At 34.8% G+C, this 24,720-nt stretch overlaps 2 protein-coding genes across 3 annotated transcripts; both read left to right on the top strand.

Moving 5' to 3' along the window:
- Positions 1-618: 618 nt before the first annotated feature.
- Positions 619-4,159, top strand: LOC149966232 (ADP ribosylation factor 4-like). The gene is made up of 5 exons (XM_090171138.1): positions 619-882; positions 1,807-1,887; positions 1,955-2,136; positions 2,867-2,992; positions 4,036-4,159. The coding sequence occupies exons 1-5, from the start codon at positions 855-857 to the stop codon at positions 4,138-4,140; spliced, it is 522 nt and encodes a 173-aa protein (XP_090027264.1). The 5' UTR covers positions 619-854; the 3' UTR covers positions 4,141-4,159.
- Positions 4,160-6,851: 2,692 nt separating this feature from the next.
- Positions 6,852-23,118, top strand: LOC149966231 (ADP ribosylation factor 4-like). 2 transcript variants are annotated; one of them, XM_090171129.1, is made up of 5 exons: positions 6,852-7,193; positions 9,758-9,838; positions 11,457-11,647; positions 22,613-22,738; positions 22,821-23,118. In XM_090171129.1, exons 1-5 carry the CDS (start codon positions 7,127-7,129, stop codon positions 22,917-22,919), a joined length of 564 nt encoding a protein of 187 aa, XP_090027255.1. In that variant the 5' UTR covers positions 6,852-7,126; the 3' UTR covers positions 22,920-23,118. The 2 variants fall into 2 exon arrangements, with proteins under 2 accessions (XP_090027255.1, XP_090027257.1); XM_090171131.1 differs by lacking the exons at positions 6,852-7,193; positions 9,758-9,838; positions 11,457-11,647 and adding exons at positions 19,520-19,666; positions 20,525-20,605; positions 20,665-20,846.
- Positions 23,119-24,720: the final 1,602 nt, after the last annotated feature.

Genomic DNA, 24,720 nt, shown 5'->3' with positions numbered 1-24,720 from the left:
GCACACGTTTCTACCTAACTACAAAATTAAAATAAAAAGCGAAATATCTCTAAAGAAAGTATTATATTAAACCGTAGAAAACCAAACAATGCGGAGATTTTAAAAATAGCCAACGAACTGAATAATTTTCTGCAGAAAGGGAGGAATTCAATTTCAAGACCGATGGCTCCATCTCTGGATAGAAAATTGCATTAAAATCAATCCGAATTTCCCTCACAGTAAACCCACCTATACAGGTGGCAATGATAGAGCCGATAGTTGCTTTTAAAATATAATGCTTTTACAAATATGTTATGGCTCTATGTATTACTACTTCTAGGGAAATCGCTTAAAATAATTCTATCACAAAATATTTTAAAAAAAAACACAATATTTTTCAAAATACCCGCCAACAGAATCGTGTGGACTGGTAAAGGAAAAGAATTGGGCCCAGTTTCGCCATCTAGGTGAAAATACGAACTATAGACAATTACCATTTCGCGAGAAAAAACACACGTAATATTTAAAAAATGAAATTGTAACTTTATTTACGCTATTTTGGTAGTTACTTATACATTTCCCTGGTGAGTTTATGAACCCCTTGAAGCGCGTTATTACGTCATTGAAAGCGGACTTGAAATTGGGTGTGTATTACGATTCATGAACCAACTCAGCGTCGATTGCGTGTCTTGTAGAAACGTTGCAATAAGGAAATACGTGGTCTTATATTTGGAGGGATTTTAAAATACCGTTAGTGTAGTAAAGACACCGAATGATATAGTCGTCTCTCTTAAAAGGTTTTGTAACAAATTGATTTCATTCGAGGCAGTATTCGTTAGTTGGTTTATTAATAAGTTTATAAAGAAAATCTGAAAATGGATTTAGAGCTACGAATCCTAATTGGTAAGCCGACCGCTGTTTTTTTTCTTCATATTTTCGAAATATATTATTAGTTTAGAAATAATTACAATTTAAACTTCAAGAGAACATGACCTTTGTGTTGACGCTTCAAATTGAAGTGGCTATTAAATTTTATACATTCGCGGTACTGTCCCAATTGAGAGACGTAATGGGCATTTTTGATAAACAGCCGCTCGCACTCACGCGACAGGATTTTTGCTCCTCTCTTTTCGCTCTTTAGTTTGCAGCGAAATTTTTTCTCCTCTCTTTTTCGCTCTTTAGTGGGCAGCTAAATTTTTAGTCCTCTCTTTTCGCTCTTTAGTGGGCAGCTAAATTTTCGCTCCTCACTTTTCGCTCTTTAGTGGGTAACGAAATTTTTGCTCCTCTCTTTTCGCTCTTTAGTGGGCAGCTAAATTTTTTCTCCTCTCGTTTCGCTCTATAGTGGGCAGCGAAATTTTTGCTCCTCTCTTTTTCGCTCTTTAGTGAACTGCGAAATTTTTCCTCCTCTCTTTTCTCTCTTTAGAGGGCAGCAAAATTTTTACTCCTCTCTTTTCGCTCTTTAGTGGGCAGCGAAAATTTCGCTTCTCCTATTACTAGGAAAAGTAGTACTCAGGGTAAACAGTACCGCGAGACGTGATTTCGGTGTACACATCCGCGGTTGGGCGGGGAATTCGAGGCAATGGGTTCTGCGTCGAACCGGCCAAGGTACAGGTTTCATTTTTATGATCTAGATGGATTCTTCTCTTTTTTAAGATGTATGTTATAACTTTCTGATAATATTAAATTTTTTAATTAACCCGATATGAGAGTACCTGTATTTCGTACACTTGGTGTATTTACTTCTGGTACAAGTATAATTATTATAAGTATTTCAAAAGCAACTTTTTCCTTAAAAATGATTCCCAATAATTTTGGTATTTCAATTAGTGGGTCTCGACACTGCAGGGAAAACCACCATCCTTTATAAACTGAAAACGGGAAAAATTGAACCCACAATTCCGACTTTAGGTAACGTTTTTCAACCAGCCATTTTTGTGAATTGGAAATTATTTTAATTATTGTTTCGTTAATGTAGGATACAACGACGAAACGGTGGAATACAAAAACATTTCGTTCAAGATGTGGGATATTGGTGGTCTGAGATCAATTCGACCCTTGTGGTATTCTTACTTAAAGAATAAGCAAGGTGTCATATTTGTAGTGGACAGTACCGACAGAAACAGAGTGCTGGTAGCCGAAGAAGAATTACAGAAATTGGTAAGAACTTTCAACAACCATTAAAGGGAAAAGTACCACAGGTATTTAGTGTGAAATAGTGGTATTATTTATTTTATTTATGATTTATTGCGATGGTCCTAGTATTTGTTTTGACAGTTAATGACCCCCGGACTGCCCCCTAATTGCCAATCACGTGTGGAACACCTACACTTCGAATATTGGCCGCTCCATTATGTGTCTTTAGATATTTCTAATGCTAGTTAGTGAATTCTTGCACGAATTGTTAGTGGTCTTCCATAAAGAATGCGTTGAGGTTATTTTCCCTTTAATGCTCTTTTGAGTAGCAAAATCGTTCTTGGCGAGGTGTGGCAGAGAAGTAAGCTAGTTAAATCTGACTGAATTGCAATGATAATAAAATGTCGACGGGAAACAAGAAGGAGAGTCTCTAAATATTTCCCGGGGTCACTATAATCTAGAAGCAACAAACACAAGGAGTAAGTAGCTAGCATTTAAGCACGTTAACGCAGGGTTGTGTACAAATTTCATTGGACGAGCCTTTTCGCTGAACGTTTTAAGGAAAGGGGGAAGACAATTTCCCCGTTTTCACCTTCCGACAGCAGCAGGCGCTAAAGCGTCTAACCAATGAAATATGTACAGAAGAAAATGCACGACCTTTGACGGGTTGCGTTCTCCTTGTGTGGGGTGCTGGGTTTGTTGCTCCTAGCTATAATTAACTATCATTGTTAATTTAATTTAATGTGGATTAAAGTTGCAGCAAGATGAACTCAAAGACGCCGTTCTTCTGGTAATGGCGAATAAACAAGATTTACCGAATGCGATGAACGCCGTCGAACTAACGGAGATATTGAAATTAAATCAGTACCCGAATAGAAAGGTAGGTGGAAATTTATTTACTTCTGATATTAGTAAATTAGTTAGGGATGCACCGATATGGGTACAGCCGATATATCGGCGGTAATATCGGACGATATTAACAAAGTTATCTATATACATGGTAAATCTTTGTAAAAGACGGCCAGGTCCCGAAATGGGAAATAAGGCCAACACGATTGCATAGCCGGTGGGGCCATCTACTAGCCAGTCCGGCCCTGCAGGGCACTGCGACACCATTTTATTTTATTGTTTTCAAGAAAAAGGTTGCAAGAGCATATCAGAATATGTTTCTTCTCATTTTACGTGATACATATTTTCTATCAACGAATATCGTTGTTTTGTATTTGTTTACTCTCGTAACCCCCTGTCTAAAAAAGGTGTGATCTAGTATGTCTTACGGTCAATCAAATAAAATATTATAATTAGTTAGTTCATTGAAAATTTTCTTATAATGTTTTATTGAAATAATTTTTCTAATACCGGTATCGGCCAATATCGGCTTCGCTTAAAGCAAGTGTCGGCTCGACGTGAAGTAGCTCTTTTTTCAACAGATGTCGCTAGAGTCGAAGTAAAAACAAGATTGTTAAGCTAAATTTTGACCCAAAAGGCGGTACTTACAGGTACCCCACTTGTTGATTGGCTCGTTTATAAATTGGTCAATAAAATAAACTACATTAATTTTAAAACGTATTTTTTACATGGGATATATAATTTAGGTTAAAATCAACTAAATATAGTATAAGTTGTCTAAATATAATAATGGCTCCTCTAACGACGTTATCATTTGGCTATTTGGAATTTTAACTTCCTTTGCCCATTAATAGATGGCACCACTCATTCCACTAAAGTCGCGTTTTTCGAAGAATCGGAAAGATTCATTGCCATCTCTAATAATAGGGGCCTTTTCATAATACGTGTGGAAATGATAGAGCCGACAGTTGCTTTAAGCCGATAATAGAAAAATAGGCCGATATATCGGTGCATCCATAAAGTTAGTTTTTATATAAGGTGTTGAAGCTAACATATTTCTCTCGATTTTAATAGTATCATGTTCAAGAAACGTGTGCCACTGTCACTGAATGTAAAGGACTTGACGAAGGGTTGGATTGGTTGTCAAATGAGTTAGCGAAGGTCGACTGCAAAGAATAAAACAGAAGAGACAAAATAATTACATTTTTGTATCATTGTTTAATTTACTTTACATTACGAAAATCTTTATATACATCTCATACTCTAGTTTGTTCATAGACCAAGGAAGGGTAGAATAGAATTTAGCAGAGAAAACCGTTACCTCCACTGAATCTTATTTTCTCAGAAATTCTGTCAGCCCTTCAAGGAAATTACAAAGAACTAATTTTTCCTAGAGTCAGCACCTGCGAGTGACTTTTTTTAGACATATTAAAGCAACATATTATCACTGCAACCTGTATTATGAAAAGGCCCCTGTTATTAGAGATGGCCATGAATCTATCCCATTCTTCGAAAAAAGCAACTTTTCTGGAGAGCGTGCTGCCATCTATTAATGGCAAAGGAAATTAAAATTCCAAATAGTTAATGATAACGTACGCGTCAAAGAACCATTGTAGAGTATTAAAATTAGCCGTGGCGTAGCTAGCATGGGTGACACGGTTTACCCCCATTTCGCCCAAAATAGTTCTCCCAATTCCAATTTCTCCCAATCCCATTTCCCCCAATCCTATTTGTCCCAAAATAGTTATCCCAAATCTCATTTGTCCCAAAATAGTTATCCCAAATCCCATTTGTCCCAAAATAGTTATCCGAAATCCCATTTGTCCCAAAATAGTTATCCCAAATCCCATTTGTCCCAAAATTACACTTGGTATCCTACAATTAGGATATGCCTACTAACAAAAGAAATAACCCAAATTATACTCTCAAGTGATAAAATGTTCACCACAATACTATGAATATGGTAAACCTAACATAACCTAATCTAACCTAACCTAACCTAACCTAACGCCAAGTCAATTCACAAAACGGTAAACTTACTTTTCGACATATCGACTCGTACCGATGAGATCTAAAACCGCGCAATTACCATATATTTGGAAAATAATGATTGGGAGAAAGGGGAATCCATATTTTTGGGAATATTGATCGTTGGGAGAAATGGGAATCCATATTTTTGGGAAACTTGATCGTTGGGAAAAATGGGAATACATATTTTTGGGTTAAATGAACTCCGGTTCGGAGAAATGGAATTGGGACAAATGGGACACCATGTTTTTGGGAGAACTGATAACTTTGGGAGAAGGTAAAATTGGGATAAATGGGAACATACCGGTGACACCTGGGGCAGATATCTGTCCGTGGTAGATTCGAATTTAATATAAAGACACTTATGCCATCTAACGGACACTGACTTAACCAAATTTACCTGTACACGCGTTTTGTTTGTTTTAGTTTGTCAAAAAGTGTGTTTGCTAAATCTGTAATGGCGAAGTCACGCTATGAAACATTCTTTTTTATTAAATTGGTTTATTCTCACATATGTTGAGGTCTCGCCATTAGCAAATACTAACAATATCATGGTGAGCTACTAACTAGTCTCTAGTTTGTGTAAATTTTTTTCACGGTCGGGTGTCACTCCCAAATAACACCCAAACGGGTGGACTGCCCCCCCCCTAGCGACGCCACTGATAATTAGACAACTAATACTCTACTTGGTGGACTCTAACCTAAATTATATATCACATATAGAATATATTGATAAAAATTACTTTAATTTAAGTTATTGACAAATTTACGAACGATCCAATCAATACGAGGGTTACTTTTATATCCCGCCTTTTGGGTGAAATTGTAGCTTATTTATCATGTTTTGATTTCTTCGATGCCGATCGCTGATACTCCCTTCGGATCAGGGTTACCAGATGGAAATTTTAATACCCGCCCAACAAAATTACAAAACCCGCCAAATTTCCTGCACAGTGGTAAGGTTGAAAAAAACCGAATTTCCGTCAAAAAAACCCATTCTTCGTATTTTACTAATTTGGTCTACTTTCCTGAAAATGGTTTCACAGAATGATTCGCTTCACTGGGATTGTTCCATTATAACACACACACAACCGGATCGTCAATTGGGGGCTAAAATCCTTTGTGTTTTGGGAATAGGCGAAAGCGGCCTTGAACTTGTTATTATTCTGGTTCAGTTAAATATATTGGTTAATATTAATTTAGCCTTTTAGGTTTACATAGAGCCGTGTAGCGGCCAAAGGGAGAAGCTCGTAAACAACTGGATTTTCGTCTGCTAAGCAGACTATTTTCCTTAATAAGAGACCAAAGCGTCTGCTTAGCAGATAAAAATCCAGTTGTTTTTAAGCTTCTCGCTTTGGCCGCTACGTGGCTCTATGCAAACCTAAAAGGCTAGCGCACAATTTGTATTTATAAACGTATGGACAACAGTACAATCAATTATACTTGTGCTAAAAGTAATTTGTTTCAACCAAGACCATTTTTTTAATTAAAACACAGTTTATTGTTTTAATCAAACTAAAAAACGATAAAAAAGGTTTAAAAGTGTTTTAACTCTTCGTTAAAATTGGAATTTGAATAGAAAATATCTTACAAAAATATTATTAAAAACTTATTTTACAATATAACACCTTTCAAACTTCCCGAAACTGTTTGATACGTTTTAAACAAATTGCACTCTTTTAAACATTTGGTTTAAAGACTTGTCAATCCTGTATCTTATATTTTATGCAGTTATGGCCATTATGGCCTACAGTTATATAAATGACGACGTCCTTCGACTTTTAAAGCTAGATGGCGCTTACATTAGGAAAACGGAACTGTTCTCTCTTGTGAACTACTGGCGAGTTTCTGACACACGTCATTGAAAGCGGTTTTGAAATTCGGGACCGGCCTCTCAGCGTCAGTTACGTATCGCGTAAAGACGTGGTAACAGCCTACAGGAAATAAAGTGCGCTTAAATGCGAGGAATTTCCATTTCAGTTAATTACGAACTGCAGACCGAGAAGGTTATGTATGTCTTTTTGAAACGTTTTTTGTAGAATCAATTTGATTCGCGGCAATTTAATTTAACATTGTAGTTTGTACAAACGGACTTTGGATTAGTAGTTTTATTATTATAAATAAACTTTAGGGAAAAATGGGTTCAGTGTTTTCAAGTATTTTCACGCGTTTTTTTGGAGAAAATGAAGTTCAAATTTTAATGCGTAAGCGAATTTAATTTTTTAAATTTTCGAAATATTTTATTCGTTTCGAATCGATTCGAATTTTAATTTTTAAAATAGCTACTTCAGTTTAAATTAAATCAGATTAATTAACAATATTAAATATTTTGGCGCGCCTTTGATATCTTGATATGGGTATTTATATAAGTAACAATACCATATGTCACATAATAATTTTATCACGGAACATACAATTAGCAGACCCAAAAATACCAAGATTCTTATAATCCTTACGTTTTGAAAAAGCACGAGTTAAACTATAGATTGTTGAAGTTAGAAACGCGCGAGGAAAAGACGTTTCAATAAAACATATTTAAGGAAATCGCCAAGAACTAATATTTCCGAGAGCCAGGACGTGCAAGTTACTCTTTAGTGCTGGATGAAATAATGAAAACTTTTCACTTGTACGGTATGCAAAAAGAGTTTCCTTTTAACCAAGTAGCTTTTTTTAGACATATTAAAACTTAACAAAAACACGTCGTACTATTTACAGATGAAAAGTTTCCATTATTTCAACAAAGACTTGCAGGTCCTGGCTATCGAAAATATTACTTCTTGGCGATTTACTAGAGATGTATTATTTAAGAGCTATTCGCTGTGTTTTCAAAATCCGCGTCACTTGTTCCGTTTCCCAGCCTTAACCGATACGATTGACAGAAAAATGAATTATACTGTAAATAGAGCGATTGATAATGGTGAGATCCAAAAAGATATAGATTCTATACGCAGTGCGTAAAAACCCCGTATGTATATGCTTTAATAAAACTACACAAAGAAAACCGACCTATGATAATGAATTTAATTTGAATGAAAATATGGATTTATGTAGTTTAGACGTAATTAGTTTATATACAAAAGTGGATAATGCGTTAAAAATTTTAAAACTAGAATTAGAATTAGACAAATCACTAAATAGTTGAACACATTTAAAACTTGATTCAATCATTAAGCTAAGCGAGATATGTCTAAAAAATACATTCTTCAAAAACAATTCTAGATATAAAAATTAAAAGAAAAAAAGACAAGTTTGTACTATCAATTATAAATATTTAATTTCTGTTCCATGGTAAACTTATTGAAAATTGTTAAAAATATTTTCAAAAGAACTGCTACTGTACTATCAATTTTTAAAAACGTTACCGACCCATTCCCAAAATTATCTAAATTATTACTCTGCACACCCGAACAATATAAAATTAGCCATTGTAAAAAGTTTAAAACACAAAATAGAGACGATTTCAGACGAACCATTAAAAGATAAAGAAATATTTGCTAACCAATTACAAAAATGTAGATTACCCTAAAAATTTAATTGAAGACATCTTTATCTCACATAAATTATAGTAAAACGCGAAATTGGATAATAAATTAATTTTGCCATATAAAAGAAATAGACAATTTAAGCACATTAACATAAAACTAAGAAGTAAAAAATCTGAAACGTTGGCATCCACCTTAATTAAAAATAGACCTAAAATTGATAAAAACAATGAAACCGGGGTTACATACAAAATATCACGCGAATGTAATAAGTCATATATAGGTGAAACGAAGAGAAAATTATCTGTAAGAATAAAAGACCATAAAAAATGTATAACGGTAGGAGAAAATCACAACGGGATTGTACGTATGGAAAACAAAAGTAAATGAATTTGGACGAAGCTGAAATTATCGCTAAAGAACCTCAACATTATAAAATAACAATTTAAAGAAGCGATAGCTATAAAAAAAACTGTATAAAAAACTGGGGTGACTTAAAAATTAAAAATAAAATAATTAATGTTAAAATACACTGCAAGAGAAATGTAAACATTAAATTTTAAATTTTAAATCAATTGTAAACCTAAAGCCTGAAGAGGGATTTCGACCCGAAAGCTAGTGTTTTTATCCATTTTAACGTTAAAATGTCTTGAACCATGAAGTATCCGTCGTGTTTCATTTATAATTTTAGTATAGTTAAGCTCATTTCTGCTTCGCGATCGCGTGATTTCGTTTCCATGGTAACCTTCTCAAAAGGGCAAGGAAATAAGAATTTTCAATTTTGGTCCACTTATAGTATGTTCCGTGTGAAACAGGGTCTCAATAAAATTTATTCTACGGAATTGTTACTCAGAAGCATACTTATGTCTAATTATGTTACATATGCTACTATCAATGACGATAATGTACTAGTCAGTTGGGTGGCGAGTCCAAGTCGGAAATGGGTCATGAGCCTTTACGCTGAGCGTTTTACGGGCGGGGGGGGGGGTAGAAAATTTCCGAATTTTCCCCTTCCGACGGCAGCAGGAGCTAAAGCGTCTAGCCAATGAAAAACGTACACAAGAAACTCCACGACTTTTGACGGGTTGCGTTCTCCTTGTGTGGGGTGTTGTGTTTGTTGCTCCTAGGTGTCAGTGTTCCTAACAAAAATATTAAGTGTCATACTTATCGTTATCATGTTACATATGGTATTTATTACTCTGGGGACCTTTAGAATGCACAGGATTACTTCAAATGAGACTTAGTTTAAAAAATGTGACTTTAAATCATTGATTTATTTCAATTAGTTGGCGTCGATGGCGGCGGGAAAACCACAATTCTTAATCAATTGAAATGCGGAGAAATTGTAACGACAGTTCCAATCACAGGTAACTCTTCAACCCCAATTTGTTAATGGGAAGTCCATAGAGTAGCCCACTGACATAGAGTGGAAGGCTATCAGCGAAACTTGTGAACACTTTTCGTACGCATCATCTGGTTTTCGAGCCGTGAAATAAACAAATTGGCCTAAAGGTCATGTACAATATCTCCATAGAAAAGTCAGTTTGTACTCTAATGAATGTAAAAACAACACAATCGCTCTTCGGACTAGATTTATACACGCCGCGAAAACCAGTTGGCTCCTTAGTATTTATGTTTCATTCTCTTCCATAGGGCCTTCCACTCTATGCGAGTGGGTTACTCTATGGGGATGTTGTTAATAGGCGCTTAAATAAAACCTCTTCAAGGAAATCACCAAGAAGTAATATATCCGAAAGCTGGGACCTCCAAGTTACTCTTTATATAACTAGTACTTTGTTAAAATAATGGAAAGTTTTAACCAGTAAACCTTAAAGGGGAACGGCCAAGCTCTTCCAAATATGGCCTTATTTCCGTATCAAAAGATTAACAAGACGTTCAATATACTAACACGTACCTTTTTTGTCTTGAAAAAATAGCTTTTGGCCCAAAAGGTTGAAACGAAAAATAACGCCAGGGGTTTGGGTTTGAATTTTCGCCGCCATCTTAGGGGCTGCCGCCAGCGCCCCTAACCCCGTATGAGCGATTTGCGAACTATCCTAACTTTTAAAATCGCGCAATTTAGGCTTAAGTCTCTTATAATTGGAACGCGCCGCGCGTGAAAAACATATTTTTTTGCGTCTTCAGCAGCGCGCGCTTTTATATTGTTTTTCTGTCTCACCAGGTGTCGCGGCGGACGCGCGCTTTTCGATTTCCCGAAATTTCTTTATTTTATTAAAAATTGACCAATATTTTTTTATGTGGTTTTCGCCATAAATTTTAGTTTTTAAGGGGCTATAGGGCTATCTAATTGGTTAAAGCTTGACCGTTCCCCTTTAATATGCAGGCCCGTTGCCAGGATTTTTCAGTTGAGGGGCCCCGGAAGCTGTATATTCTGACTTGTCAATGTCAGCCCTTTTTGTTTTCAAATGCCACTTTCCAATTGTTGAAACCTTTGGTAACAAAAGTAGGGTCTCTCTCAATAACGGTAGTCCACGCATACCTTCTGCTAACAGCTATTTTGAGGAATTATCCCACTAAAAGTGTCACCGCTTTGGTAGTGCTTTAGTTTCGCATATTTACTAGAACGCGTTTCGTGAATCTAAAACCACGTATCTCTTAATTAAGAAACTATATGTGAATAAATATTCAAACTATAATGAAAATAATTAATTTATAGCTCGGATATTGTTGTTTATATGTTATTTAAGGGTGCATTCAAAAAATAAACACTAAATATGAAACAATAAAGGTTTCAAGTGAGAAAACCTCTTCAGGGCGGGCACGCTTCCTCTAATTGAAGAATTGGGTGTTTCTACTATCATTGTAGACTAGCGCCATGAGCGAGAAAAGGGAGAAGCTATGGCGCACCCTACCAAACAAGGAGGGTTCTACTCCCTTTAAGCTCGTGACGCGGTGAAAAACATTTTACATTTATAAATTTTTATGTTTTATTACGGAAACACCATTTTTTTTTTATCTTTATAGGTTTCAATATAGAAACGGTGCAATATAAAAATATAACTTTTACTTCGTGGGATGTTGGTGGGCAAGAGTCGCAACCCAGAATGCGAGCCTTGTGGAAACGCTATTATCCCAATACTCGGGGTCTCGTGTTTGTAGTGGACAGTACCGACGAGGAAAGATTGCTGGAAGCCGAAGAAGAAATTCAAAAATTGGTAAATTCATAAAGCCTATGTGTAGGGAAGCTAAAATACAGGGGTATTTAAATTTTAGCGTGATTTGTCACTTCGCTCACTGCTCTAAATGAACCCCACCCTACAGTGTTGTGTTAAGGGAGGATCAGAGCGGTGGTGTCTAATAAATGCTGCCCCTTATTGCGAAAGCCTTAAGAGGAGTATGAACTTTATGTCACGGTCACCAAGGCCAACAGTACACTATTCAACCCTGTTTGTGTATTCGGAGCTTGCACGTGGGTGAAGCCTAAGGGGGTCTCGATCAAGAAGATGTTTGAAAAAATATCTGTACGAGTTAAAATTGATGACGTCATCCAGATGAGCGTCCGTTGATTTTCAATGTGATCTCATCTGGGTGACGTCACGATTTTACAAAGCAACGCAAAACCCGTAATATTTTGATAAACAAGTTGGCAAGCCAAAATATACCTCTCCTCGGAAGGGTTTTTAATTTTCAGTAAAGCGTAACTGTATCCGTGGTTCTGCGGTAGAACGCTCACCTGTCATGCAAGAGGGCTTGGGTTCGAATCCCGGTCGATTAAACAATTATACTACACCCAATGACAAAAAGAGGGCGCTTTTGGAAAAACCTTTTCCCTGATTCTAAGAAACTGGGTACGCAGTTATTACCCTTTGCCCCGAAAATGCGAACGTTCGCAGGCCTGACAGACAGACCCACAGACAGACAGACAGACACGGTGGTTGTATAACCCCTCCTAGGGTACAAAGTCCCCTCGAAGAGTTAAAAATACATGCGATCGAGGCCACCTTATACACTCTTTTATATCCTTATTTGTGAGAGCTGCCATTTTATTACAGGTCTGATTTAAAATAGTGCATGCAAGGCCGCTTCACGCGGTCAAGTGCGCGTGACGTCTCGAGCTGATGAGCACGTGCAGGCGCCCTTGCCTGCACTATTTTAAATTAGGCCTGTAATGAAATGGCCGACTTCGTAAAAGAGTGTATAGTTCCCTTTTTTACGAACCTTGGGTGTAGCCTATTTTCTTTGCCATGACAACGAAGCTTGGTGTCCATGACATTAGAACGCCAATGGTGGTGATTATTTTATCGCAGTTAATATAGTCACGAGGTGTTTGCCTCTTGAACTGTGACGTAGTAAGATGTCTTGGCGGTCGTCTTCACGCGGAGCTTGGTTATGACGTATGCCTATTGTAGCCGTTTCCGGCCTTAGTCTTTGTTCTGGCGTGTTTGGCAGCACTGCTCCACATTATTATTAGCAGGCGCACATTGCCTCGGTCAGTCAGTCTCCATTGTGAACTCGAGTTAGTCAGTCAGCGAGAAGTATACCGCGTTGTCTAATGGCTACATCCTCACCAACTGTCAGGGACGTGATTCACACGAGATTCCGTGATTCGTATGTGATTCATCGATTCGAGTAGGATTCCAAGATTCCGAAGATTCGTATATTTTGTGTTAGATTCTCGAGATTCTCATGATTCCAGATTAGATTCTCGAGATTCGGAATCAAGGCCTGTATTAAAATATTTTTCATTGTATAATTTATTTTTTAATTAAAATTGTGATAATTGATTTCAAACTTTTTTAATTGTATTTCTAAATGTTTATAAAATTTCAATTTAACCATTGTAAATATATCAATGATAAAACATTTTACTCCGACTGTGCTGAAAATATAAGAATTTAAATTAAATCCGTCATCGAGATAGACTTATTTGGTGCAACAATTTTTTTTTTATTTTTACTTGGTGAGAAAAAAAAGATAACGTAGAACTCCATTCCCTAGATTCGAATTCTGAGAGCCTTCTGGTGGACTGTTTTGTGACGACCAGATTACCTACTTCAGGCACGTGACCTCCGAAATTTGGGCCTCTATAGTTTGCTATGTATAGTTGGTTACCATGGTAACTACAGAGCTCATGTTTTTGGACTTGACAACGCGTACATTGTGGAATAACTCCAAAAGTTGATGATTACGTTTTATATCATTAGTAATAATTACTTTAATAACGAAACTTTTATCCAAAATTTAAAATTAACTGTAATTATACGGAAACTTAGTTTCAAAGGCATACAAAGCCACAATAAAACTCATTCAACCAGTAATTAATTAAACTAGGTGGTTTACCGATATTCATTTAACTTTAAATTACTTTTAGCCATTTACCTAACGCGTTATACATAATTATACTAACGTCAGAAGTTAATTAGTAATTAATTACTTTTCATTTATTTATATTTAAAATAAATTACGTTACCAATTTTAAAACAGTTACTTCTTCAATTCAATTAATTTCTAAATTAAAAAATTTACAATAAGAACTTACTCGTATTCTTAACTGGTTATTCTTCCAAATCGCCATAAATACTTGGAAATTGGCGGTAATTTTTTTTAAACTTTTAATAATATTTAAATGAGGCTCGGATGATTGAAAAAAAAAACTGTTTCAGACAAATTAAAAATATTATCTTACATTATCGTACGTGAAGTATATAGTCAGCCATTGAAATTAGCGTAAAGCCCAAAATGTGCTCGAAAATTATCGACATATACGATAACGATAATGATCGTACATCTGGCAACGCTGGGCGTTAAAGACTGGAAGCATTTTGTCTTGTGATTAAAAATCTATTAGGTGGAGGTAGTGTTGTTAATTTTCCGGAAAAATAAAATGCGGAAAAATTTCCAGAAAAGTTTCCGCAAATCGGAAAAATAAAAAAATTAAACATAAAATACTTTTTAAGGGTTTTTAATTTTTATAACTTTTTATCGAAATAAAATGTCTAATAACAGTAAACATACTACAAAACATTAATAGTGTTACATTGTTAATCAGTTTAAACTAGTCTAGAGGTTTAGTTTTGTCAGATTTGAATAGCGCGCCTTTTTGTTTATAAACAATCAGTGTATAAAAATGCCGAGCTCGTGATATAGATGTCACTAGTCTCTCGTATCTGTTAATAGTTTTTAGTTTTACTTTTTTTGTGTGTTTCATAATAAATCAGTTTTTATGAAAACCCGACTCGTCAATTCGAAAGCTAAACGCACGTTATATTTATTCGAGTACAGAATTCTAACAAGTTTTACTTTTAGATTCGAAAAAATGAGGCGAAAATGCCGCTTTATTTAAATTTGCAAACAATATATACTAATCATGGATTGAATTGAAAACTTTTCTTTTTCGGAAAAATACGGAACATTTTCCGGAAAAAAGGCCTCCAACTTACAACACTTAGGTCGAGAATGATAACCACTACATCGATTATAGTCGATTACAGTAGTACAAAATTGAGTACAGCCAATAGCAATGTTAAATCTGTAATCAGTTACGTAATCACTTTAGTACAGTCAAAGCTACAGGCTTGGTTACAACGATTACAGGGAGTATGGCACGCCATCCCGGTCAAAATTAAAAAGAAAAAAAACGGAGTTTTTCGTTGAAAAAAAAATTGGATATTTTTCAAAAAAAAAATATTTTAAAATATAATTTTTGTTGAAAAAAAAATAATTTTGAAAGAAAAAAATTTTTTTTTAAAGAAAATAAAAATAATTTTGAAAGAAAAAATAACAATTTTGAAAAAAAATAATAATTTTGAAAGAAAATAAAAAAAATTAAAAAAAAAATTATTTTGAAAGAAAATAAAAAAAATTAAAAAAAAATTATTTTGAAAGAAAATAAAAATAATTTTGAAAGAAAATAAAAATAATTTGGAAAGAAAAAAAAATAATTTTGAAAGAAAAAAAAATAATTTTGAAAGAAAATAAAAATAATTTGTAAAGAAAAAATAATAATTTTGAAAGAAAAAAAATAATTTTGAAAGAAAAAATAATAATTTGGAAAAAAAATTTTGAAAGAAAAAAAATAATTTTGAAAGAAAAAATAATAATTTGGAAAAAAAATTTTGAAAGAAAAAAAATAATTTTGAAAGAAAAAATAATAATTTTGAAAGAAAAAATAATAATTTTGAAAGAAAAAAATAATTTTGAAAGAAAAAATAATAATTTTGAAAGAAAAAATAATAATTTTGAAAGAAAAAAATAATTTTGAAAGAAAAAATAATAATTTTGAAAGAAAAAAAATAATTTTGAAAATTTTGAAAAAAAAAATTAATTTTGAAAGAAAAAAATATATATTTTTTGCTTATACCACACATAGATGGCTCTACTTTACGCTTGCAGGGACTACTAATACTGTCATGGGATTATTTTGATTGTGAATTCAATGCATATTTTTGTACACCGCTCCCTTTCGACCAAACCTAAAGAAGCTCGATATTAATACTAAAAAAACGATACAGAGGCAATTACTCAAAATGTGTTTTATTTAAGAATTTGAAATTTGCAGGTTACATAGAGGGTACAGGGGGACAAATGACAATGAAAATTTCAATGACCTTGAACCAGGTCTTCAAGGTCATTGAAATTTTACCTCGAGAACCGTCAGGATTAGAAGAATGGTTCCAATTAGAAATGTGTTCTACGTTTAATTTTAAGTCTAACCAGCTTTGACCCGATCTAATTTGACCAATGGGAAGCCGAGAAATGTTAGACAAAAAACCATAAGGTCGTGTGTGATATTCTAATCATGACACGACATTTAAGGGCTTATAAATCGAAAACTACCAGATCTAACGGATCAAAATAGTCGTGACACTCTAAACTGAGGGGGAGAGTTCGTAATTTGTAACTTATGATTTGTCATTTGTCCCCCTGCACCCTCTATGTAACCTGCAAATTTCAAATTCTTAAATAAAACACATTTTGAGTAATTGCCTCTGTATCTATTTTTAGTTAACACCCTGTATATTAATATCGAGCTTCTTTAGGTTTCGTGAAAGGGAGCGGTGTACAAAAATATGCATTGAATTCACAATCAAAATAATCCCATGACAGTATTAGTAGTCCCTGCAAGCGTAAAGTAGAGCCATCTATGTGTGGTATATGCAAAAAAAAATATTTTTTTTCTTTCAAAATTAATTTTTTTTCTTTCAAAATTTTCAAAATTATTTTTTTCTTTCAAAATTATTTTTTTCTTTCAAAATTATTTTTTTTTCTTTAAAAATTATTTTTTTTCAAATTTTTTTTCAAAATAATTTTTTTTCTTTCAAAATTATTTTTTTCTTTCAAAATTTTTTTTTTCCACAAAAATTACATTAAAATATTTTTTTCAACGAAAAACTCCGTTTTTTCTTTTTAATTTTGACCGGGATGGCGTGCCATAGGGCAGGTCACTTCCTTGATTAACGACGCACCCCTCATAAGACTAAATCCGATTTTATCGTGATTATTTTGATTAAATTCAATTTAATCACGATTAAGTTGATTAAATTCAATTTAATCACGATTAAGTTGATTAAATACAATTTAATCACGATTAAGTTGATTAAATCACGTTTAATCTTGATTAGAATGTTTAAATCTGATTAAATCGTGATTAAAATGATTAAATCTAATTAAAATGATTAAATCTAATTAAAATGATTAAATCTAATTAAAAAGATTAAATCTAATTAAAAAGATTAGATCATGATTAGAATGATTAAATCTCGTTTAAATGATTAAATCCTGATTAAAAAGATTAGATCATGATTAGAATGATTAAATCTTGTTTAAATCGTGATTAGATTTTCTAATCTTGATTAGATTTTTAAATCTTGATTACCCTGATTTAATCATTTTACTATGATTAAGACGCACCCAAAATGGAAGTGACCTGCCCCTCGTATTAAAGCAAGTTTCGGCTCGACGTGAAACTGAAATAGCTCTTTTTCAACAGATGTCGCTAGTGTCGAAATAAAAACAAGATAGTTAAGCTACATTTTGACCCAAAAGGCGGGACATAAAAGTACCCTTCGCGTTGATTGGCTCGTTTGTAAATTAGTCAATAACCTAAATTACAGTAATTTTAAACAATATTTTTAAAAGGGATATATAATTTAGGTTAAAGTCCACTAAATATAGTATAAGTTGTATAAATATAGTCAGGGCCGAATTAAGACTTTATGGGGCCCTAGGCCCAAGTTAATTTTGGTGCCCCCTTTCAATAGCGAGTGAAGCGAGCTAGGCGCTTCCTCAATTTATAATTGAGAAATGGAAGGAAAATTCATTTTTCTGCCAGATTTAGTATGTCGTCAGGGGCTAGACGGCAGTACGTCAGAGAATGTGACAATAAAACGTTTTATACTAAAATTACTCCGGAAAATATTTTGTGAAAAGCAAATGATTAAAGTTTTGTACTTTTTTTTCGATCCCTCTTGGTGCTCTTTGTAGGCTTAGTGCCCTAGGCCCAGGCCTATTCGGCCTATTGGTTAATCCGGCCCTGAATATAGTACTCTACAATGGTTCTCTGACAATGTTATCATTTGGCTATTTTGAATTTTAACTTCATTTTACATTAACAGAAATACATGAACCGAAATTATCAGCGAACAAATTTTTCTCGGGCGGCAATTTCCCCGTGCGACAGGGGAGGGTTAAATAGGGAGGCCTTGTTAATTTTCCGCCTCCCGCGACTCCAGAGACAATTTCGAATGCACCACGGGTAACTAGACCGCCATCTAGTGAGGCTAAGAGAAATTATTTCATCGAAGAAAATCGTGAGCAACGTGGTCTGCAAACCTAGGCTTAGCCGTGTTTTGTTTTTGATAGAGGTCAGTGGAACTGTGGAACGCGGTAGCTGCAGCTAAAAGTAAATAAATTTAAACCTTTTTAACTATTCTTACCAGACCATTTATGTATGAAAGAACAGAGAAATACTTAAGTTTTATTAGAATTAGAAAATATACAAATTACTTAATGGAGCTACTTAAGATATATGAAACCCAGATAAAAATATTTAGGCCTGCAGTAGTAAAGAATATGGGAAGACCAAAGAAACAGAAGGCTACGGAAGAAGAAAAAACTGAAATAAACCACGAGAAAAGAGCTAGTAGAAATAAGAAATAAAAATGATGATTTCGTTTACGAGTAAGGCTACATTTACGTTGCTATTCAGTTTTATATTTCAAATAAAACAAGTACAATTATTTTAACAAAATAATACAAATATTTATTGTTTATAATTCTTAAAGTCAAGTTAGTCTAGTTTTTATTAGTCGTTAACTAGGCTTCATTAATTAATAACAACTGATTACGATTATATTTGTTTGAGCTATTCTTTCCTTGGACGTTGCTTCTAATGGTGACAGCCTTTCTTCCACTGACACCTGATGCACTTGTAATTTTTCCCCAGCAGCATATTTCATTTATTTGTTTTTCGAGAAAGTTTCGCTCGGCCGTCGCCAGGTAGCGTATTCAAACCTTCGCCGCGGAGGTGGGGAGGTTCTCTTTTCGAGGAGGGGAAGGTAGCACGCGGCCACTAAGGTGGGGGAAAACGGGGAACTTGCCTCCCGTGCTAGAGGAATAGGAAGCTGATAATTTCGGTTCATTTATTTCTGACATTAATAGATGGCACCACGCTCTCCACTAAAGTAGCTTTTTTTCGAATAAAGGGGCCTTTTCATAATACAATGTTGAAGTACCGATTGAGCTAGGCCTGCCCCTTTCATAATACAGGTCAGAGTGATCATGCCGTCAATTGCTTTAATGACAGTCTTACGTATTTTAACGGTAGATGGCGCTTGCAGGAGAATCGGATTACGGATCATTCTGTTATCTATGGCGAGTGTTTGATTTGCGTGTTATTGCGCGACAAAATTCCCGGAGGAGCTTCGAGACAGCGTATCGCGAACCAACTCAGCGTCGATTACGCGTCGCCTAAAAACGTGGCAGCTGTAAATATGCGGCCGCTTATAAACGCGGGATTTCGCGGATACGTTCAAAGTCAGTTTTCTGCAGACAGCGAAGGGTATTGTTGTCTCTTGGGAAAAGTTTTGTGTAGAATCAATTTGATCCTCTTAACTTAATGTAAATTAACTTTCCCCTAATAGTTTTAGCAATATAAAAAAGGTTAAAAATGGGTTTAGTGTTTTCGAGTATTTTCACGCGTTTGTTTGGAAAAAGAGATGTTCGGATTCTAATGGGTAAGCGAAAGTTTTCAATTATCAAAATATGTTATTAGTTTCGATTTGAATTCAAAGTCTGCTTTTATTTACTGGATAAAGGGGTTTCCCTCGAGTTCTTCGGTTTTCTCTTCCATTAAACTTGTTGGGGTTATCGGGCTTGCCACCACCCTCCTACGCATTGTAACCCGGCCACCTAAATTAACGGCTTTAAAAGTCGCTAGATGACTTGGACCTAAGGTGGTGCCTTGAGTATTGACCTAGCTGAATAATATTTAGTATTTTAACGTAACATAATTTCTTATAAGTATATAGTTTCCTTGGTAACATTTTCAACGAAGCAAGGATTATAAGCATTTCATGTTTGTAGTCCATTAATTGTTTGTTATGAGCTCCTTTCTATACAGATGCATACTTATAAGCAAAAGTAGCATAAGACCCAAAAGTGTGTCAGCTGTACCTTCGCGCCTATTAAAATTTCTAATGAGACCTAGTCACACTATAGACTACATAACCTACTAGTTGGAATAGTACTAGCAAACTTTATATTTAGTCTATAGTTTGGCGCGATTTTCTCTCTTCGATTTACTCGCCCGTAGACATACGTTCTAAAACTGGGCGGCGCTGGAGTACCTCAATTTTGATGACGTATTTTCCAACCCCCCTTCGTTTCCCTGTTTTACTTTGCGACAAACTCTAACTAACTACTATACCGTTCTGACACACGTTTGGGTCTTATGCTACTTTTGTTATAAGTGATTATAGGTGTATCTGTATTTGGTAATCTTGGTTCATTTACTTCTGGTATTTCTAGAATTAATAGGAATAATTCAACTTAAAATAACATTATTTTAAGTCATTGATTTAATTCATTTATAGTTGGGCTCGATGCTGCAGGGAAAACCACCATTCTTTATAAACTGAAATTCGGAGATATTATAACTACCATTCCAACTATAGGTAACTTTAATTCATTATTTCTTAATAAGAAATTAACTTAATTGTTTTCTTTATCGTAGGTTTCAACGTAGAAACGGTAGAATACAAAAATATTTGTTTCACGGTGTGGGATGTCGGTGGACAAGACAGAATTCGACCATTGTGGAAACACTACTATCCCAATACGCAGGGTCTCATATTTGTGGTCGACAGTATCGACAGGGAAAGAATGGTGGAAGCCGAAGAAGAACTTCAAAACTTGGTAATTTCGGATAGCCTTTAAACAAGGATCCTATATGTTAGAAGGATATGAGGAGAGGGAAGAAAAATGGCAGCGCCGTCGGTGGGTCATGCGCGATAGAGAATTCGTCTTTAGATTCCCTCAAGGACAAAACATGGAGAAAGCACCGCCAAAATTTGTCCTTGAGGGAATAGAAACATGACGTCCCACGTTTAGAGACTCTCTTAATATCGACGGCGCTGCCGGCGTTTTGAAAACACGGGCTGGCCGGAAGGCTACCTATCCTTCTAACATATAGGATCCTTGGTTAAAAGCAACTGTCGGCTCTATCACACGTATTATGAAAAGGCCCCTATTATTAGAGATGGCCATGAATCTATCCGATTCTTCGAAAAAAAGTGACTTTAGTGGAGACCGTGGTGCCATCTATTAATGGCAAAGGAAGCTAAAATTCAAAATAGCCAAATGATAACGTCGTCAGAAAGCCTTTGTAGAATATTATATTTTAACAATTTATACTATATTTAGTGGATTTTAACCTAAATTATATATTCCATATCAAAATACTGTTCAAAATTTCTGTAGTTTATTTTATTGACCAATTAACAAACGAGCCAATTAACGCGAGGGGTACCTGTAAGTACCGCCTTTTGGGTCTAAATGCAGCTTAACTATCTTGTTTTAATTTTGACGCTAGCGACATCTGTTGAAAAAATGGCTTTAAGTCAATGTCGAGGGGGTGATCACTCCGCGTAATCGGTGTACAGAGCCGTAGCTTTGACTGTACTAATGGGATTACGCGTAATCTTTGAAGTCCCTGCCTTTGGCAGTGGTAATCTAAGTGTAATCCGGTGTACAGACTTTCTAAGAGTGGTTAGCCCCTCGGTCAATGTGGCTCAAAGAAGATGAAATACAGTAGCATTCTAGTTTTTTCGGACTATTTGGCAAATGGTGATAGGCGCTAGAGTTCCAATGAACTTCATTTCGATTTAATTTTAAGTTTATATAACCAATAGCAGCCCTGCGAGTAAGTTAATTGCTATTGTATAGCCAAGATAATCAACATGGCGAGAGTAAATTACGAAATAAATAAAATCTACAATTAGAATATTTACTCTATCAATCGGATGCCATTATTTAACTCTGATATTATTGTTTATTAAAAAAATATCCGATAAAAATTTAAAGGAAAAGTCCAGGTTGGGTAAAACTTGGGTCTATTTGAAAGATCATGTTTAAATATACTCAAAAATATCAGTCGTAAAATTGTATATTTTTTTAATGACGAGAAATTAATTTTTAAACGAGCCAAATTTACCAGCCAAGCGATCTGCCATTTTCTTTCGCGGTGACGTTTTAGGACTTTAATCACGCGCTGTTCGCGCTATAACAACGCTCTGTTCCCTGCGCGCGCTTGCTCCGCGTGCGGTCTGCGGAGGGAAGGCGAAAGAAAATGGCAGATCGCTTGGCGGGTAAATTTCGCTCGTTTAAAAATTAATTTCTCGTCATTAAAAAAAGATAAAATTTTACGATTGTTATTTTTGAGTATAGGCCTATTTAAACATGATCTTTCAAATAGACCCAAGTTTTACCCAACCTGGACTTTTCCTTTAAGTACAAAATACTAATTTAATAATATTAGGCGATCAAGAGATTTTGCACGAAAGTAGGAATATATTTTAAAGAATTGCAATGATAATTAAATGGCGTCGATAATTATTTCCCTGAGCCAATATTAGTTAAGGATTATCGTTGTTAATTTAATTTAATTTTAATTTGTATTAAAGTTGAACCAAGATGAACTCAGAGACGTCGTATTACTCGTCTTCGCGAATAAACAAGATTTGCCGAATGCCATGAACGCCGCCGAACTAACGGAGAAGTTGAAATTAAATCAATACCGAAGTTTAAAGGTAATTCATTTACTTCTGATATTAGAAAATTGGTTTTCAATCAGTTTTCTAAGCTAACGCATTTTCGTCCTTATTTTAAAAGTGGCATATTCAAGCGACGTGCGCCACTCAAGGACAAGGACTTTACGAAGGGCTGGATTGGTTGTCGAATGAAGTGGCAAAGGTCAAAAGCCAAGATTAAAATGGATACGACTAAATTACAATGATTATTGTGTATTTTATTATATAATTTATTTTACTTCTGTGATTTCTTGTGAATGCTAATCCATTCAGTATTAAACTAGTGTTGTAAGTCGGAAAGGCTTCCGTAAAATGACCGAGGCCTTTTTTCCGGAAAGGTTTCCGAATTTTTCCGAAAAAATAAAAAAATGTTTTAATTCCATGATTAGTCTAATAAATTGTTTGCCAATTTATATAAAGCGGAATTTTCGCCTCATTTTTTCGAATCTGAAAGTAAAACTAAACCTCTAGAGTAGTTTAAACTGATTAACAATGTTACACTATTAATATTTTGTAGTATGTTTACTGATATTAGACATTTTTTATCGATAAAAAGTTAAAAACATAAAAAGCCCTTAAAAAGTAATTTATGTTTCAATTTCTTATTATTCAGATTTTTTCGGAAAATTTTCTATAAATTTTTCCGCATTTTAATTTTCCGGAAAATTAACAACACTGGGTTAAACCAGTGCTATAAAACGTGTAGGACCAACTTCTAGCAGTGTAGATGTAGCTTTAATGTGTACAATCTACACGCTTTCAAAGTCCTTCAAGAGTGGAGCTTAACCAGTCGGTTCTCCTGGTGTCCTGTAGTATAGCCTAGCTGTTTATTATTATTATTTATTATTATTATAGTTTAATTATAACCAGAAGTAAATGAACCGCAGTTATCAGACTGCTATACTCTCCATGTTGGAGGCGTTTTCCTTATGAAGTTGCATTTTGTCGGGGAAGGATATTAGCTTTTATTTGACTCGATTTTCATAAGGAAAACGCCCTCCGATTCTGAGCGCTATTTCGATAACTTCGGTTCATTTACTTCTGTTATAACTAAAGCCAAATTTGCTGTTTTAAAATACTATTTTCGTACTTTAAAAATTATATTTTAACTATCAATAATTAAAATTTTAATACAGGTGGCGGTACTAACGGGCCTCTACTCCTAGAGCGCGAAAAATGTTTACCACGGCTTAGACGTGTGTTTACTAAACATACGAAATGGCTAAGCCTAGGCTAAATTAAGAAATGCATGATTAAAGCCTAAGCCACATGCCTCCGCCTAATTTTTCAAAGACTTGTTTATTTAATAAACAATATGAAGATGTAACATTATTATTTATCTCTACAAGACTCCATATTCCATAAAAATACCAAAAACTATCTACAAAATAGTTTCAGTAATTCATCGATAGATGGCGCGTCGAATACCATAATTACCCTGGGCCGCCATCTTGCTGTTCGTAACGGTCCCCACATATCGCTTTTGAATTCTAACCTGTGTATACAAGCCGTGCTTTTAGGCTGGTGATGACTTAGGCCTAAGGTGGTGCCTTGGGTATTAGCCAAGCTGATTATTATTATTATTTTATATATAATTAATGAATTTTTATTATAAGAAGTAAATGAGTATAAGTTATTGAAATTGGCTTAAAAACTGGAAGGCATTTCCCTTGGGGTCGCTACTGGTTGTGTTTGTAGAGCTACACGATGTAGAGAAAGAGAGTAATTTTATCTTAGGTATGCAGCGACTTTACGTTGTGTTCGTATTCTGAGCATGGGCCAAGTAATGATAAATCCAGGGCATGACTGCCGTACCTTCGCGCGTACGAAATCCGACATCTACTAGAAATAACAAGCAGCCATTTTAGAGGGGGGAGTAAAAGTGGATGAAAAAAAATTGGGGACAAATTCAAGCGGCAATTTCCGGTTTAATGGGCGCCATCTATCGGTGTTTAAAATATTACTATATCTCCAGTCACGTG

The sequence above is a fragment of the Leiobunum rupestre genome, chromosome 1, assembly GCF_980474605.1.
Source record: "Leiobunum rupestre chromosome 1, qqLeiRupe1.1.hap1, whole genome shotgun sequence".
NCBI lineage: Eukaryota > Metazoa > Arthropoda > Arachnida > Opiliones > Sclerosomatidae > Leiobunum > Leiobunum rupestre.
Note: the sequence above shows the minus strand (reverse complement) of the source record. Positions and strands in the feature narration are given on the sequence as shown.